General features: G+C 38.9%; 1 protein-coding gene across 1 annotated transcript; it reads left to right on the top strand.

Moving 5' to 3' along the window:
- Positions 1-435: 435 nt before the first annotated feature.
- lrif1 (ligand dependent nuclear receptor interacting factor 1) lies at positions 436-11,139 on the top strand. The gene is made up of 5 exons (XM_080443578.1): positions 436-782; positions 3,127-3,244; positions 6,315-8,610; positions 9,355-9,561; positions 9,656-11,139. Exons 2-5 carry the CDS (start codon positions 3,222-3,224, stop codon positions 10,475-10,477), a joined length of 3,348 nt encoding a protein of 1,115 aa, XP_080299704.1. The 5' UTR covers positions 436-782; positions 3,127-3,221; the 3' UTR covers positions 10,478-11,139.
- Positions 11,140-15,701: the final 4,562 nt, after the last annotated feature.

The raw sequence follows: 15,701 nt of genomic DNA, 5'->3' as shown, positions 1-15,701 counted from the left end.
TGGTAGCCTCTCCTCTCTCACTTTCAAACATTACAAACATGTCATATTTACACTAGAGTGCCAGATCCGCAATGTGTATAAACTGTCCCTATTGGAGGATGTGGGACCTGCTGTGGGTAATTTGTTCATCCTGGATTATAATTTGTGAGGTGCAGGCACCATTTGAGGTTGAGTAAACATACTGATTTTACTCCTTTTGCTTTTACGTTCTAAACAATCTTTCATTCTGTATTCTCTTTATCCTCGTTTTCAATCACCTCACTATCCCAATAAAGAGGTTGAAATGCGAGGGGCCATTTTGAGTTTAAAAAACCATAATGACCACAAGATGTCGCGTCACCACCACTTCCAGGGAACGGTCTTAAACCGGAAGTAATGTGGATGTTTACATGGTAACACCAATGATCTTCTGGCGAAATGTGCACAATTGTCATTGTGCACATTGTTTTTACTTAACATAGCTGTGGTTATTAAAATACTTAACACGCGTTGCACTAAAACATGGGTGGATGTACTTTAAATTGCTCCCACTGCGCCGACACTAGTTACACCCATAGATATGGTTACACCGGGATCGTTACACGGTATCTTGAACGCAGCTCCTGTAACGGAACGGAAGTGGAAATGTAACTAGGAGGAACCGGAAATCAACGTTGAGCGAGGAGGACAGGAAAACAACAAGGATAGGAATGTAGAAAGAAAGCATACATCTGGCCATGCGACGGGCAAATACAATAGTGCTGTACACGGGAGACGAACGTAAATTTTAAACGTCCCATCAGGTAAATATTGTCGTCTTATGAGAGGAGCTGTATGTGTACTAGACCTTCAGTGTGTGTAACGTAACTCATCCAGGCGGCCATTGGCGGCCGTAACATAGTTGTAACTAGATGGCGCAGCTGCCTCGTCTAACACACACAGTACGATGTGATGATTGATGGGCGGTGCGAGTTTAATGTGGATAAGATGGCGTTCAGGACGTTATAGTTGGTTTGAACTAATGGGTTGCTTGTCGAAATAACTGGTCTAATAATACACTGTTAAAACGAGTGAATGGATTCCCCTGTTTGGCAAGCGACTTGGGCTTAGCATGTGTGCTAAACAACCCGCCAACACGACTAGATGGTTAACTAGCCTTGGATCAAGATCAAGACTATCATAGATGTATTTGATCAAATCTGACTTTTACTTCATAGATAAGAAGGTCAAAGTCAGACTCGTTAAAATACATCTATGATAGTCTTGATCCAAGGCTAATGGTAAGCGAATAACGCCATGGAATATAAGTTTACATGTTGATCTCACATCATTTTCGCTGAGTTTTAACAGGGGAGCATATAAAATGTAGGCCTGTGCCATTATGCAGTCATCCATTGTTTCCGGTGTAACGTTACTGTAGTCTGTTACTGTGCTAGCTGTAGTATACAACCCTCGTAGACGTATTTATGATCATAAATACGTCTACGAGGGTTGTATACTACAGTTATTACTGTACAATCTAAGATGGAGGGGTGAAAGCAACTGCGTTTTCCTCTCACATGCTTGGCTTGGTTGAGAGTGGAAAACAATATTTCTAATTGATTTCAGCTTTATACAAGTCTAATGTTTTTACGGCATGGCTCTGCAGGACTGCAGCTGGTGTGTCTGTGTCTGCAGAATGACAGAATCAGCTTATTGTCACATCACAGGTTTAGGTGTCAAGAAGTGGATGGAATAAAAAAATAAAAAAATTCATTTGTAGTTTTCCAGGAAAGGGGAGAAAAAGAGAAAGGAGAGCAAGGAGAACAGAGATAGAAACATGTAACAATTAAGATGTTCCTGAAATAATAGTGAAATATATAGGCTAAGGCTATATGCTGTTGCACCCTATGTGCACATACACAGTATGCACCATGTTGCTGTTTATTTACTACTGCTGTTTTATTTTTACATAGTGATATTATTCTCATGTACATACCCCGGTACTGTGTGTGTGTGTGTGTGTGTGTGTGTGTGTGTGTGTGTGTGTGTGTGTGTGTGTGTGTGTGTGTGTGTGACTGTGTGTGTGTGTGTGTGTGTGTGTGTGTGTATATATATATATATATATATATATATATATTTTAATGTACATACTTTAGGCGATATGTATATTTTTATTTTTCACCCTACTCTATTCTTCTCTTTCCTGAAAGAATTTCACCTACTTCTTAAGACCTCTGTAAACCTATGATTTGACAATGAATCTGATTCTGTAGGCCACACAAGGATGTCTACTATCCATTTCCCCCATGTTATGTACTTAAAAAACTATTCAACTTTTATATTTTATAATGGAAATCAATCCTCTGGTCTGTTACAACTGTCATTTCCATAATTCTGTTCAAAACAAAACCACAGCAGTACCCACTCAGAAACGGTAGATTGCCTGTGTCATTTTGGCATGTGTGACTAAAAATGGTCTTTATGGAAGTTGTCAAAAAACACATTTATGTGGAATAGTTATTGTGAAAAATGTACCTTGAAAGAAAAAAAAAAACGTGTTTAATTGGAAAAGGTTACACAGTATGACTTTCTGAGATATGTGTGAGAAGCCTGTTTTTAGGACATGGCTAGATGCTAGTAGGTTTTGTTGATGGGCATTTTTTTTCTTTATTGAAGTTCTGAAAGTTTTTGCATTTGTTATAGCATACAATTTGTGTAGAACCACTTTTTTTTTTTAAACACAGACAATAGCAGGCACCACAATACACAGACATTACATTAGACAAGAAAAATAAAAGAATACAAAAAATAACAGACAGACATAAGTACACCACCGGTTTGACATGATCGCATATTTCAGGTTACCGGAGTCTTTTTCCATTTTTCCATACTGTTCAATAAGGTACATTGAAGCGCAGTCTAGAGGGGTCCACTGCATCCAAGAGTTGATGGGCTTTTTAAGGGGTTAAACAGTAAAAGTTCTTTGGGCTTATTATATATTAATCATTATCATTATTATTTTTTAATCTAATATATATGAAGTATATAGTATTCTTTTGTTTAGATTGTCTTTGTTTAGATTGTTGTCTCTGGTTTCTAAATTTGCTACTGTCCTCAGAAGCTACTTTATTTTACATTTATTGTTTTCTTTCTCCCTTTTTGCAGCAGATATGCCAAGCTAGCAGTGATGCACCTCAACCTTTTCCTCACATTGTAACATCTTCTAAGGTGCCCCCAGCATCTTTAAGGCAAATAAAGAAATGGAATCTAATGCTATTTACAGGTAAGATTGAATTTAGGTGCTTATACTTATCTATATATAAAAAAAATGTCATGTATGTAATGCACATCAGAATGATGGAAAGATATACTCAACTCACTCACCTTTGGCTGTCCCTACCCACTAAATATACAGTATACGAAGCAAGAGAGGGGTTGTAGAAGTTGAGTTGTTTTAGACTTGTGGATTGGGTACTATTATAAGGATTGGTCTGTGCACACACACTCCCTGGATGCCAATTCAGAACCTCTGCCCCAATTTTTTCACATGGGTCTGTTATAGCGCCACCAGGAGGCCACTTTTTGCAAAACTCATTTTTTTACAATACTCCTACAGATTTTGTCCAAACATCACGCAAATTGGTACACAGTATCTCTATAAGGTGTACCAACGTCGCGTCACCAAAAGTTCGCCACGCCCCCTTTTCGACGCTACAGCCCTTGAGGGGTCAGACTGTACATAGAGACGGGTTTAAGACTAGAGAGTGGCGGTGGTTTGTGTTTGTAAACATTAACTTCTTTGCAGACTACATAGTGATCAGTGCACACTGTACATGTGTGGCTGGTCTATGAGAAAGCTGTTCACATGTCGCAGCTCTCCTCTTGAAGATTGAATTCAGTGTGAGGCTAACAATGTATTCAAGAGAAGAGACTAGTATGGCTTGGATCTCAGCTGTACGACACAAATAATTAACGTTCAACAACCTGCCCATGTACAGCCGTGTTTGTTCACGTCATTTTCTCAAAGGTACATTTTTACCAAAAACATGACTAGGTAATGTAACTAGACTAGGATAGCCTAGAGCGGTCCAGAGTGTAGTGACTTTTTTCTCTCTCTAACGCTCTGACAGGCGCGCTGCTACTACCGTGTGAGGTCTCCAACTTTAATAAAAAATAAACAATAACTATTTCACTATTCACCAAAACAAAGGCAGTTTTGTGTTGTTGAAAGTTTCGGTGAGTAGCGAAATAGCTTTGTTTATTTTTATTAAAGTTGGAGACCTCGCACGGTAGTGGAATGTTCGGTCTATGAGCAGAGCAGCGCGCCTGTCAGTGCGTTAGAGAGGGAAAAAAAGTCACTAACACTCTGGACCATCCTAGTTACTTTACCTAGGTACTTTCAGTTAGTAGAGACAAAATAGCAGTTTCATATTTTTGTTAAAAAAAAATACCTTTGAGAAAGTGAAGTGAACAAACACGGCTGTACTTGGGCAGGTTGTTGAACGTTAATTCTGTGCGTCGTACAGCTGAGATCCAAGCCATACTACATCTATTTGAGCTCCGTGATGTTGCCTCCATGCTGGAAAGCTGACAAATTGTACTGCTTTATCCCACATTACCTCGACCCGACCTGTTATGGCACTTATGCACTGAGCAAGTCCTCACCATTGTGACTGTGAGTAAAAAAAAAAAACACGGTCGGGTCACTGTTTACAAGCTGTTTATGTACCCTCGGACCCCAACCCTCCGGCCCCAACAATGGCCGCCGTGACCAAGTCACACATGTTGACGCCCCCTTTAGGAATTTTTGGTACACCCTATAGCCATTTAACCAAACGGGTCTTTCAGATCTTTCATATTCCATCCTGATTGGCTAAAAATGGCTTCCAAAGTTTGCAGGCGTGCTCCGTTTTGAACAAAATGCCTCAAATCATGAACACAGTATGCAATTTCTGTGAAAGTTTGCACGGCCGTTCCCACTAGGCTGAGGAAGAAATGCCACTTGAAAATGTTCAAATCAGCCTCATGGTGGCGCTATATCAGGCCGATTCATGTTTTTACCTATAACTGCACCAATCTGTGTAAAACTTTGTATGTACACTCCCTAGAGGCCAAGGAAAAACCTTTGCCCTGCATTTTTCACATCTGCCTTTTATAGCGCCACCAGGAGGCCGACTTATGTAAAACAATGTTTTTGATATTACTCAAAATCGGTACACATGATCGCTATAGTCATGTGATCAAGACGGATCTGTTAGATTTTTCATATTCAATACTGATTGGGTAAGATTGATATCTAAGGTTTGCAGCAGTGGCTCGTTTTGAACAAAATGCCGCAAATCATGAACGCAGCGTCCGATTGCGGTGACACTTTGCACACACATTCACACTACGTTGAGGAACAAATGCCACCCTTTTAACATTGCCCTATCATAGTGCCACCAGGAGGCCGATTTTTGCAAAACATTTTCTTTATATTATTCCCACAAATTTTGTCAACTTGACCCTGTCAAGTGATCAATACGGATCCGTCAGATTTTTTTCTCTTCATATTCCATACCTGATTGGCGAATTCCGAACATTACTGGCCCACAATAACCTACCTGATCTGGCGGAGACCTCTGCTCCGAGGAGCACTTTTTCTAGTTCCTCCTTTTATTATTGAGTGCCCGGCTCTGTTTTTCATGTTTAATCCAGGAGCACCCCTGATTCCTTTAACTACATGTGTCTCCGCTGAGCAGTGCACCTGATTGTGGGTTTTCTTTCTCTCTATATATATTCATATATTCACAGCGTGTTTGAGACGATGACTAATCAACAGTGCATTGGTAAATCAGTTCAGAGTCTGTGTGTTGCCAAACTTTGTTTGGATAACATGGAGCTGGCACAACCCGCCCACCATACATGCATCTTTCGCTATGCCGTAGCTCCAAACTAACAGATAATGTAGCCCACAACATAGCAACGGTGTCAACAGTGTCACTCTGTGGATTCAGTTCAGTTCAGCTTTATTTTCAGATCCTTTGGACAAGTATACAACGAAAAGTACATAAATATATATTTATGTACTTTTCCTGTCTGAAAAGTTGTAACTGCAATATTCAGGTCAGGGATTTAGTGGGAAAGACGAAACTAAATCAATTTGTGAGTTTTCCATGTCAAGGGATGCACATTTAAATGATTTTTGCCCAGACAGCAATGTCTGTTTCATTACTGATCGACTGTGTGGGGCTCGTTACAAAATAACTTTTTTTTTACTTAATACTACTCCCTGCCAATGGTAACTAGTTGCACTACTCATTAATTTTCCGCTACACCCCACAAAATTGGTAATTCTCTTCTTTTTTTTCCAGTGGGACGGGTGTCTTCTACCAAGCAATGCCAGCTGTCGGTGCAGATGGAAGAAACATTATGAAATTGATTCCTGTCCAAAAGGTCAATGGACAGTTTGTACAGTCTCAAATTGTCTCAACCGTTCCACCAAGACCTAAATCCATAACTTACTCTTCACCACCTATTCAGATTGGAAACACAGTAACTTTGAATTCTTCAACTAATGGACAGTTTACGAAGAGGCAATTTTCCTCACCTAAAGAAGTTGGACATTTTAATGGCAATTGTATGAAAGCTAAATCTGCCCCACAAAATCTCACCAATTTTGTGGCACAAACTCAGGGTACCTTAACCAGACTACCCCAAACGCAGTCAGTAACGGTTAAAAATAACCTTCCAGTGACTGTGAAATCGCCAGTTCTCCCAAATGGACAGTACCTTCAGATTCCCTCCAATGCACGAGTCAAAACTGTCCCTGTATCTGAACTCCCGCTAGCCATCAAGAAACAGATTGTTACACCCACTACGTCAGCTACCAGCTCAAGTTCACCAACAGTGCTCTTTGTGTCACCTGTACAAACCATGAATCTAAGCACTCCTGCACTAAGCATAACTTCAGTTACCAGCCTCAAGTCACCTTCCAAGTCAGTAGACCAAACATCTCGTAGACCGTCATCAACGGGATCAAATCCAGTTTCAAGGTCTGGTGCCATTGATTCACAGAGGCCTAAGAGCCCGATAAAATGGGTGATTGAAGAGGGAGATGGCTCCTTGGCTCCATGTCTGGTTCCTGTAAATTCACCTGTCGTGGAATCTAACATTCTTAGAGCTGTGGCTGAGAGGGAAACTACCAAGAACACACATGAAACTGCCTCACCAAAGAAGGCACCAGTTTCTTCATCAAGCCCTCCAAAAAGTGGACCCAAAAAGGACGATGCCTTAATGATGTGCAATGGGAAGGTCTATCTTTTGGCTAAAAGGGGTAATATTCTCCCTAGTTCACCTCCAGCAGCAAAATCTTGTGGAGGAGTTAAAAAAGCAAGCCCACAACCCTTGCAACTAGAAAATGTTACTGATACACCTCAAACATCACATACAACTCAGAACTCCATACAAATTAGAATTCCAGATAGATCGAATGAAATAATTGACCTCTGTGATGATGATCCTCAGGATGACATCATGCCACTGGTACTCTCAAGTACGCCCCAGATGGATGAAGATAATGTCATATTTGTATCCTACATACCACCCAACTCCATGTTAGGATCAGAGAAAAATATGAACAATAAAGTACCCACAAGAAAAGAGGCAACTGTGCAACACCTTGCGAAAGGACCTGAACAAGATGGCATGACAAAGCTGGATAAAGGTCCTGTCCAGAATATGGTTATTGGTAGAGATAGTGCAACTATCTCAATGAATGAAGGCTGTCGAAACGCTCAAGCTGCTGATCAACGCAATGTCATATTTGTATCCTATAATCCACCCAACTCCATGTTTGGATCAGAGAAAAATAGGACCAATAACGTACCAGCGAGTAAATTGGCACCTAGGCAAAACCTTGCGAAAGGAACTGAACAACATGGCACAAGGAACCTGGATAAGAGTAATAACCAGAGTGTGGTTGTTGGTAGAGAAATTGCAACCAGCTTGATGAATAAAAGCTGTCGAAACACTCAAGCTGCTGATAATTGTCAAGTTGGTGAAGAGGTACTCACTGGTCATGTAAGGGAACCTAATGGCACCGACAGACCTAGTGAGAATATTTCTGGCCCAGATATGGAAAACCGTGACGGAGACCAGAAAATCAACAGTCGGCACAGTGACTGGTCCCAACCAATGGAGTGTGTGGAAGTGCATCCCATTGTTTTGGAAATGGAGAATGTTCCACATGAGGACAACATTTCAGACAGCCCTGGCCAGAGTATGGTTATAGGTAGAAATGGTGCAACTACATTGTTGAATGAAAGCCATCAAAACACAAATGTTGCTGATAATTGTCAGGCTGGTGAAGAGGCTCATGGGAAACGACAGATACTCACTGGTCACGGAAGGGAATCTAACCATGGCAAGCTAAATGGCAACAACAAACCATGTGTGGATACTTCTGGCCCAGATATGGAAAACATTCTTAACAGTGAGGGAGGAAAGAAAAACAACAGTCAGCACAGTGCCACATCCCGACCGATGGAGAGTGTGAAAGTGCATCCCATTAATGTGGAATGGATGGAATTGATGGAGAATATTCAACATGAGGACAGCATTTCAGACGGCACCAACATCAAACTGGAGAGCGAAACTCACAATATTGAGGTAAGGGCACTGCTTTAGGCATCATCACATAGTTTATCTGCTAGTTTCTGACACACTGCATGTATGTTAAAGGAGTTCACCCAAAAAATGACTTATTTTCTATCAATTACACACCCCATGAAGCCTTGATTTCATGGATTTATTTTTGTTTTTGTGGCATTCCTAAGACAATAATTTGATGACCGTGTGTATTTCCGGTAGGAGACACAAATAATCTACTTTGTGTCTCCTACCAGATACATTAGCCGGTAGGAGATGGGAATCAAATTATTAGCTTAGGAATGCGACAAAAACCAAAAAGAATCCATGGATTCAAGGCTTCACAGGGTGTGCAATTGATAGAAAATAAGTCATTTTTTGGGTTAACTCCTCCTTTAATCAAAGGTAGTTACCTAATTCAATATGCCCTGTCCCTATCTTTGCTCATTAACTTATTATTTCTAATTCTGTATTTTTAAATGTCCTGTCTTTTTCCCCCGGCTGCACTACAGTTCCCATTTTCAGTGTCTTGTCCTGATAAACAATGGTCCGCACTCACAAACTCAGACTTTTACATGATATTATTTAATACAATAGTTGTACAATAGTTGAATTAGGCTGCATTGCCAACATCTAGGACGACTAATTGTTCACTTTAATAAGTCATCTAAAAGACCACGTTTGTTAGTGTGGACTATTGTTTGTATCTTCATATTTTCAATGTTGGAGTTGGAGTTAAGTGCATCATTACTTTTATTTTGCCAGGAATCCAAATGTTGTGATCACATGCTGAGACAAATGTTTGGGATAACATCGGATATTCGTATATACCTGGAGAAGATTGACGCCTCCAAAACTGGGTCTGTGTCAAAAGGGATTACTGTCATTGCCAATGGTATGACGGTGCGTGTCCTCGAATCGATTCAGGAATCAACAAGCAAGTTGAAAGAGAGAGAACACTGGGAGTCGCAGGTAAACATCTGTTTTCAGTGGTAAACTGTGCAAGCAAATGGCATAAAATCATTTTATCTGATGTTAAATTATGTATTACTATAATTTCTCACAGGACCTCGGTGACCCAAAGCCGAGAAGTGGTGATGATAGTGCTCCTGTGGAGAATGAGTCAGACACCACCAGGGCGGATAGCCTCACCACTCCAAACCCTAAAATGGTTGTTGGATCTCCTACATGTTACAGTACAGAATTGAGGACAGCGCCTCTCTCTGCTGTCTGTCCTGGACTGGAGATTAAGGTTCACACTAATCAAAGTTCACCAAAAGAAATCCAGTGCAATGTTGAGTTTGAACAGATGTTTGGCCCCATGGAGCCAGTAGATGAAGATTTCATCACCAGTGCAGATGAAAATGACATCCCCACCGCACAAGACAATGTTACCCATCATAAACGCTACACTTCAGTCATGGGTTGCTTACAAGGGCCCTGTTGTGCTGAACTAAGTGCAAAGCCCAAGAGGAAGGGTAAGCCAAAGATGTGTACGGCTTGTCCATGTGGGATGCCTTTAGCTGTACTTGCAAAGAAGACACATACCAAGCAAAAGAAACAAGATCTAACTGAGCAAGAAGGCAGTGTAGTGCTGGAGTTGGGTAAAATACGAAGGAAAAGGGGCCGACCAAGGAAGTCAAGTACAGAAAGAGAAGAAATCTCAGCAAAGGCAGCAAAAATGACTTTGGAGAGAAAGCTCAGTCTTTCAACCAAGGGCAAGCAAGGTCATACCGTTGAAGACATTCCAGCCAGTAGCAACATGCCTGCTACGTCGGTGGAGTCTGGAATAAATGAAATGAAAATGCAAGAACGAATAGATAAACTGCAAGATCTCTTGAGAGAGAAGGAGGCTGCTCTTGAGATGTTGAGAAAGAACCTGGGCTAAGACTGTTATTCTGAAGTAATCACAATCCTCCGAGACAAAATTAAAGTTTGCATACTGTAGCTCCCTTTTGCATATTTATTTTTGGTACCACCTGAGTGGGCTGAGTGACGTTTCGAGCACTCGTAACTCAGCTCAGCCCACTCAGGTGGTACCAAAAATAAATTTAAAAAAGGGAGCTACAGTGTGAAAACTTTTATTTTGTCTAAGTTTTGTAGTTTGAAGTTCAGCGCCTGCCTTTTAAATGGCAAAAGGGATGTGTGCCTCTTTTGATCCTCATTGTAATCTTAATCCTCAACATTTTCTTATTTTAGCAGTGAGATTAACATCAACCAGGATGAACCAGGATTATTATAGTTAAGTAAACAAAATAACTAAAACTAGAATTGGAAAAAATGTTTTAGTTGTTTTAAAAATGTAAACAAGGCTTTACAACAACAAAAACCTGCTAACTGAAACAGTATTGTGTGTTTACACTAACTAAAACTAATGAAAATAAAAGAGAAAATGCCCTTTGTTTTAGTCTTTGTCAAAAATCGTAAATTTTAGTTTATAGGTTGGCTATTTTTGAAAATGTTCTGACCTTGTTGAATCTTGCCCTTTTGTCTAATCCATGTTACAGTAAAAAACTAACACTAAAACAAATCTCTAAAAACGAAGCCTTTAACACATTGGGTGCCAGAGGTTTATTAAAATATTATACTTTGAGTGCCAGGACTTTTTAAACATTTTGAACCTTTTTCAAGTAGTCACAAAATATTTTCAGTGATCACCGTCCTCACGGTGATCCCCTCATTAGACACATACAGGTCTCGTACAATCGGGGGGAAAAAAATTAAAACATTCGGAAATCCATTCCATAGTTGCAGCCAGTTGAAAATAGTTAAATTAACATTGTAAAAAAAAAAAGTGCACAGGAGCCGAGATACAGGTTTTTGAAGTCATAAGTTAACCAGGAGGTGGATTGGAGTCTAAATATTGTAGGAGTGATATTTCCTGTTGCTGTGAAGGAAAAACGGTATATACGGTATATACGGTTTTGGCACTCAACGTTAGTATGCGCAAAACCGTATATATACGGTTTTGGCACCCAATGTGTTAAAAAAAGAAATTAAAATTTTAAATCAATGAAAAATACAATTATAATAAACGTGGGATGCACATGCAACCAACATTCTCAGAACTCTGTTGACCATTAACGTATAAGGTTTCCAATTCTGTTCATTTACTTATTTTCTTGGTATAGAGTATCGGGTTTTACACTACAATTGCAATAATCTGTTTTTGTGTGACATTTTCCAAAACATTTTTTTTCCCCTAGGTATTTAGATCAACTCTAATGCCATTGTGTTCATAGTGTAATTTGTTTTTAAAAAAGGTTACATTTATTGGAAGAATGTATTAATACTTTAATATTGTTTACTATGTGTAATACTTCTACTTTAGTTGATTTCTACAGAATTGTATCTCAGAGATTGAACTTGGCCTCATCTCTAAACAGTTTATACTTTTACAAGAATTTCAGTTCAGCATCGACTGCATTCGATTGTGTTTAAAAACAAGTTACAAATGAGTCACTGATGTATGTAATATTTACATTTTATTTGTATATTTGTACCAATAAATTGACAGCAAACTGTTAAAGGTAACGACTCATGTTTTGTAAACATTGTGTATGTGCATGTAATGAATATGTATTAGCAAATACCCCATGCTCTTTGGAATACATTACTACAGTCTATAACAGCCACCAGTGATATTACTGTATATTATGAACAGCAGAAATTAGATTAAAGCTGAAATCCATAACTTTCATGTCCCACCCAGGATTTGAACACCCACCCCCCATGGAAGTTTTGAAATTGTTATGGCACTGGGAAGGTGCATTTTTTTTCTATTTGACTTTCAGTCAGTAGTGGTCCTACCTGACCACAGGAGCTAAATATGTCTTAATTAATAGACTACCTCCAACCACCACAGTAGTGTTAGTTATTGGATTAATCTACCATACATATTTGTTTAAATAGCATTTTAATCACAAATGTTTATGGATTGCAGCTTTTAACGTGCTTCATGTTTGTGAAATCATAAATACAGTAATGTCAGGTCACCTACATTACAGGACTAACAGAACTTGGGACTTTTGAACTTCTGTATTTTGTTTTAGGAATCTAATTAACTCTTCAAGTGAAGTGGATTCCTTATTAGAATCCACTTCACTTCACAAATGATACAAGGTAAGATGGAGGTCTTTACAAGGTAAGATGGAGGTCTTTTTCAGGTTAGGCTACTTAATCATCCCAGTTCCAAGTGTTTCGTGGCTTTAAATCAGTCCACTGAAGAAACGTTAAGCTTGATCATATGCAGCACATAGAAGTAATGATATTAATCCACTCAAGAGTAACCTGTTCATGTATGTACACATTGATTCCCATAAGTCTGTGAACCTATAACTTAAAAATCATATTTACATCCGCCAACTGAGTTGGATGTGGTTATGTTTTCAGCCCAATCTATTTTTGTCAGACAGACAGACAGATTTTCAACTTTGTGGGTTAAAAAAGGTTTAGAAGTTGGGTCATAATCAAGCTCAAAATCAAGAACAGGTGGATGGATTTTCATTGAATTTATGTAAGGTATTATTAGGGTTCCCTGAAGAGATTAACTTTTATGGTTAGAAAAGGCCAATTTCCATAACCACTCATCTCTAAGGTGGAAATGGTATATGTTGACAGCTGCATGCTGGCAGAGGAATGCATTCTATTGAGTGCAATGGTTCTAGTTTATTTTACAACAATCATTGGAAGTGTTTTCTCCTAGATCTACATATTGCCTCCATCTTAATATTTTATTTTTTAGCTTTATTTATTCTTATTTCCTTTGTGCAATTGATGCTTCTTTTGTTATTGCTTCATCTACGTTTAATTTAGTCTTTTATAGAATATAATCCCTGTTCTAGGCCACAGAAAAATACCTAAAATAGATTTCAGCTTTGTAGCATATAAAAACAGTCGATAAATTATCTAAATTCCTACATTCATGAACAGTGGTGGAAAGTAACCAAGTACATGTACTCAAGTACTGTACTTAAGCACCATTTTGAGGTATTTTTTACTGAGTTTCCATTTATCAATATTTTTACTTGTACTCCACTACATCTCAGAGGTAAATATTGTACTTTTACTCCACTACAATTATTTGAAAACTTAAGTTATTTGTAGATTTTCATTATTACAAAACATACATAAACCACTTAAGCCCTACACACTTCAGCTATTTGAAAATAACCGATCTAGAAGCTCACAATGCATCGCAACATGTGAGCTTGTAGATCTGTCATTTTCAAAAGATTTTATACATTTTGATAACTTGTGAAATGGAACATTCTGCATAATGAGTACTTATACTTTGGTATATTTTTATCCCAATCCTTTTGTACTTTTACTCAAGTACATTTTGAATACCGGATTTTACTTGTAAGAGTATTTCTACATTGTGGTAGATACTTTTACTTAAGTAAAATAATTGAGTGAACTCGACTAGACAAAGATGTGAAGACCAACAAATTACTTGAACAACAATCCTGTTATTTTATATATAAAACATAAGGCAAGGTTACAACACAGAAACAGGCAAATGTAAGAGAGGTCAGATTATTTTTGAACATTATAACATTAAGACTCAACAGTAATTGTAATAGTTTTAGTCTTGATCACTTTTCCCTTTCTAGGAGAACAGTATGAAAAGTAATAAGACGGCAAACACGAGAAAGTTGTTGCATGGCAATATGAATGGAAAACAAATGAACACTATACACTTCAGAATTAAAGTGCTCAACTAAAACAGGCAAATTATGTGTACACAGTAAATCCTTAGTGTACAAATGTAACCAAATGCGTCCATTTGGTTACATTTGTACACTGTTAAATTAACTGATTTACAGTGTAACAGATTCATGCTTTTCCTTAGTTATGGCGATGCAATACAACCTACTGAAGATTACATGAACATACGCACTTGCACGTTTACACTCAGTCATTGGGGAAGCACATGTAGGTTCGTCCCTGGTACTTCGAGCTATGGTTCTATGGTCTCTGGTCTGAATCAAAATTAAGAAAATACTGAAACGTCAAACTTGAATCAGGAAGGCTTCAAATTGAAAAATCTTACAAGAAAGAAGAGGCCTCTTAAACATCTTGCATTAGACTTGGTGTCAAGTGCCCTTATTGCCAGACCCAAGGGGTCGGGCTTACATGAGGCTTTGTACCTGTTTCGTCCATACATGGGCATGGTCACTTTGTCCTCCGGCCCCAGCCAAAAAAAATTCTGTCCCCCCAAAAAGTCTGTCCATACATGGGCATAGAAGGGACACACGTTGTGCGAAGCACGACGTGTGTCCCAGCCATAAAAGTCTGTCCCCCTTTCGTCCATACATGGGCATAGACACAGGCTGACACGTTATGTGAAGTCTGGGTCTGGCAGAACCAGGTCTCCTGGTCTTGTTATATCACTGATACGACTGACTGAGCATTTGTAAGATTGTAGAATAATGCTGCCTCTGGTGGGTGACTCGTTAGGTAATTTGGTTTTCCTTTTAGCTGCCTAATGATGATCTGCTGATTAAACAAAAAAAACAAGCTACACAACAGTTGGGAATTTCTATTTTGTCTCAGACAGGTTGTCTTACCTGCTACTTTCAGTGCTACCAAGCAGTCTCAACATTTATGGTTATTGATTTAATTAGAACCTGCTTGAATACTCTTGACCAGGCACCTAAGCTTTGGAACGCCATGCCTGGGCATCTCAGGCTAGCAAACTTCTGTGACGTTATATAACTTCTAAAAACATAGAAGGCCTTTTCATGGTGCTCATGTATTCCTTGTCCTTTATATCGCCTCTCTCAACACTTATGACCTTGTCTCTTATTTTCTGTTTTAGTTTTTATTTATTTATCTCTTTCTTGCATCTTCCCCTTGAACTGCTGTATTTTCTTTCACAGTAAATCTCGTAAATCATTGTTTCAATAAACACCATAAAAATAAAGTTTAATATTATCATTTGTCAAACTGAAAGGCCTACGTTTTAACGTGTCCTTACCTAGAAGTCACATTTTTAAATAAAGGCAAATAAAAAGGTTCAGTAAACTCCTTGAGACTCATTTTGCTGCTCATGCTACAGTACGTCCACATGTGGGCAGTAAAGTGTTAGTGGAAAGGGAGCTGCTGGT

The sequence above is a fragment of the Gymnoscopelus braueri genome, assembly GCF_963280865.1.
Source record: "Gymnoscopelus braueri genome assembly, chromosome: 12".
Lineage (NCBI taxonomy): Eukaryota > Metazoa > Chordata > Actinopteri > Myctophiformes > Myctophidae > Gymnoscopelus > Gymnoscopelus braueri.
Note: the sequence above shows the minus strand (reverse complement) of the source record. Positions and strands in the feature narration are given on the sequence as shown.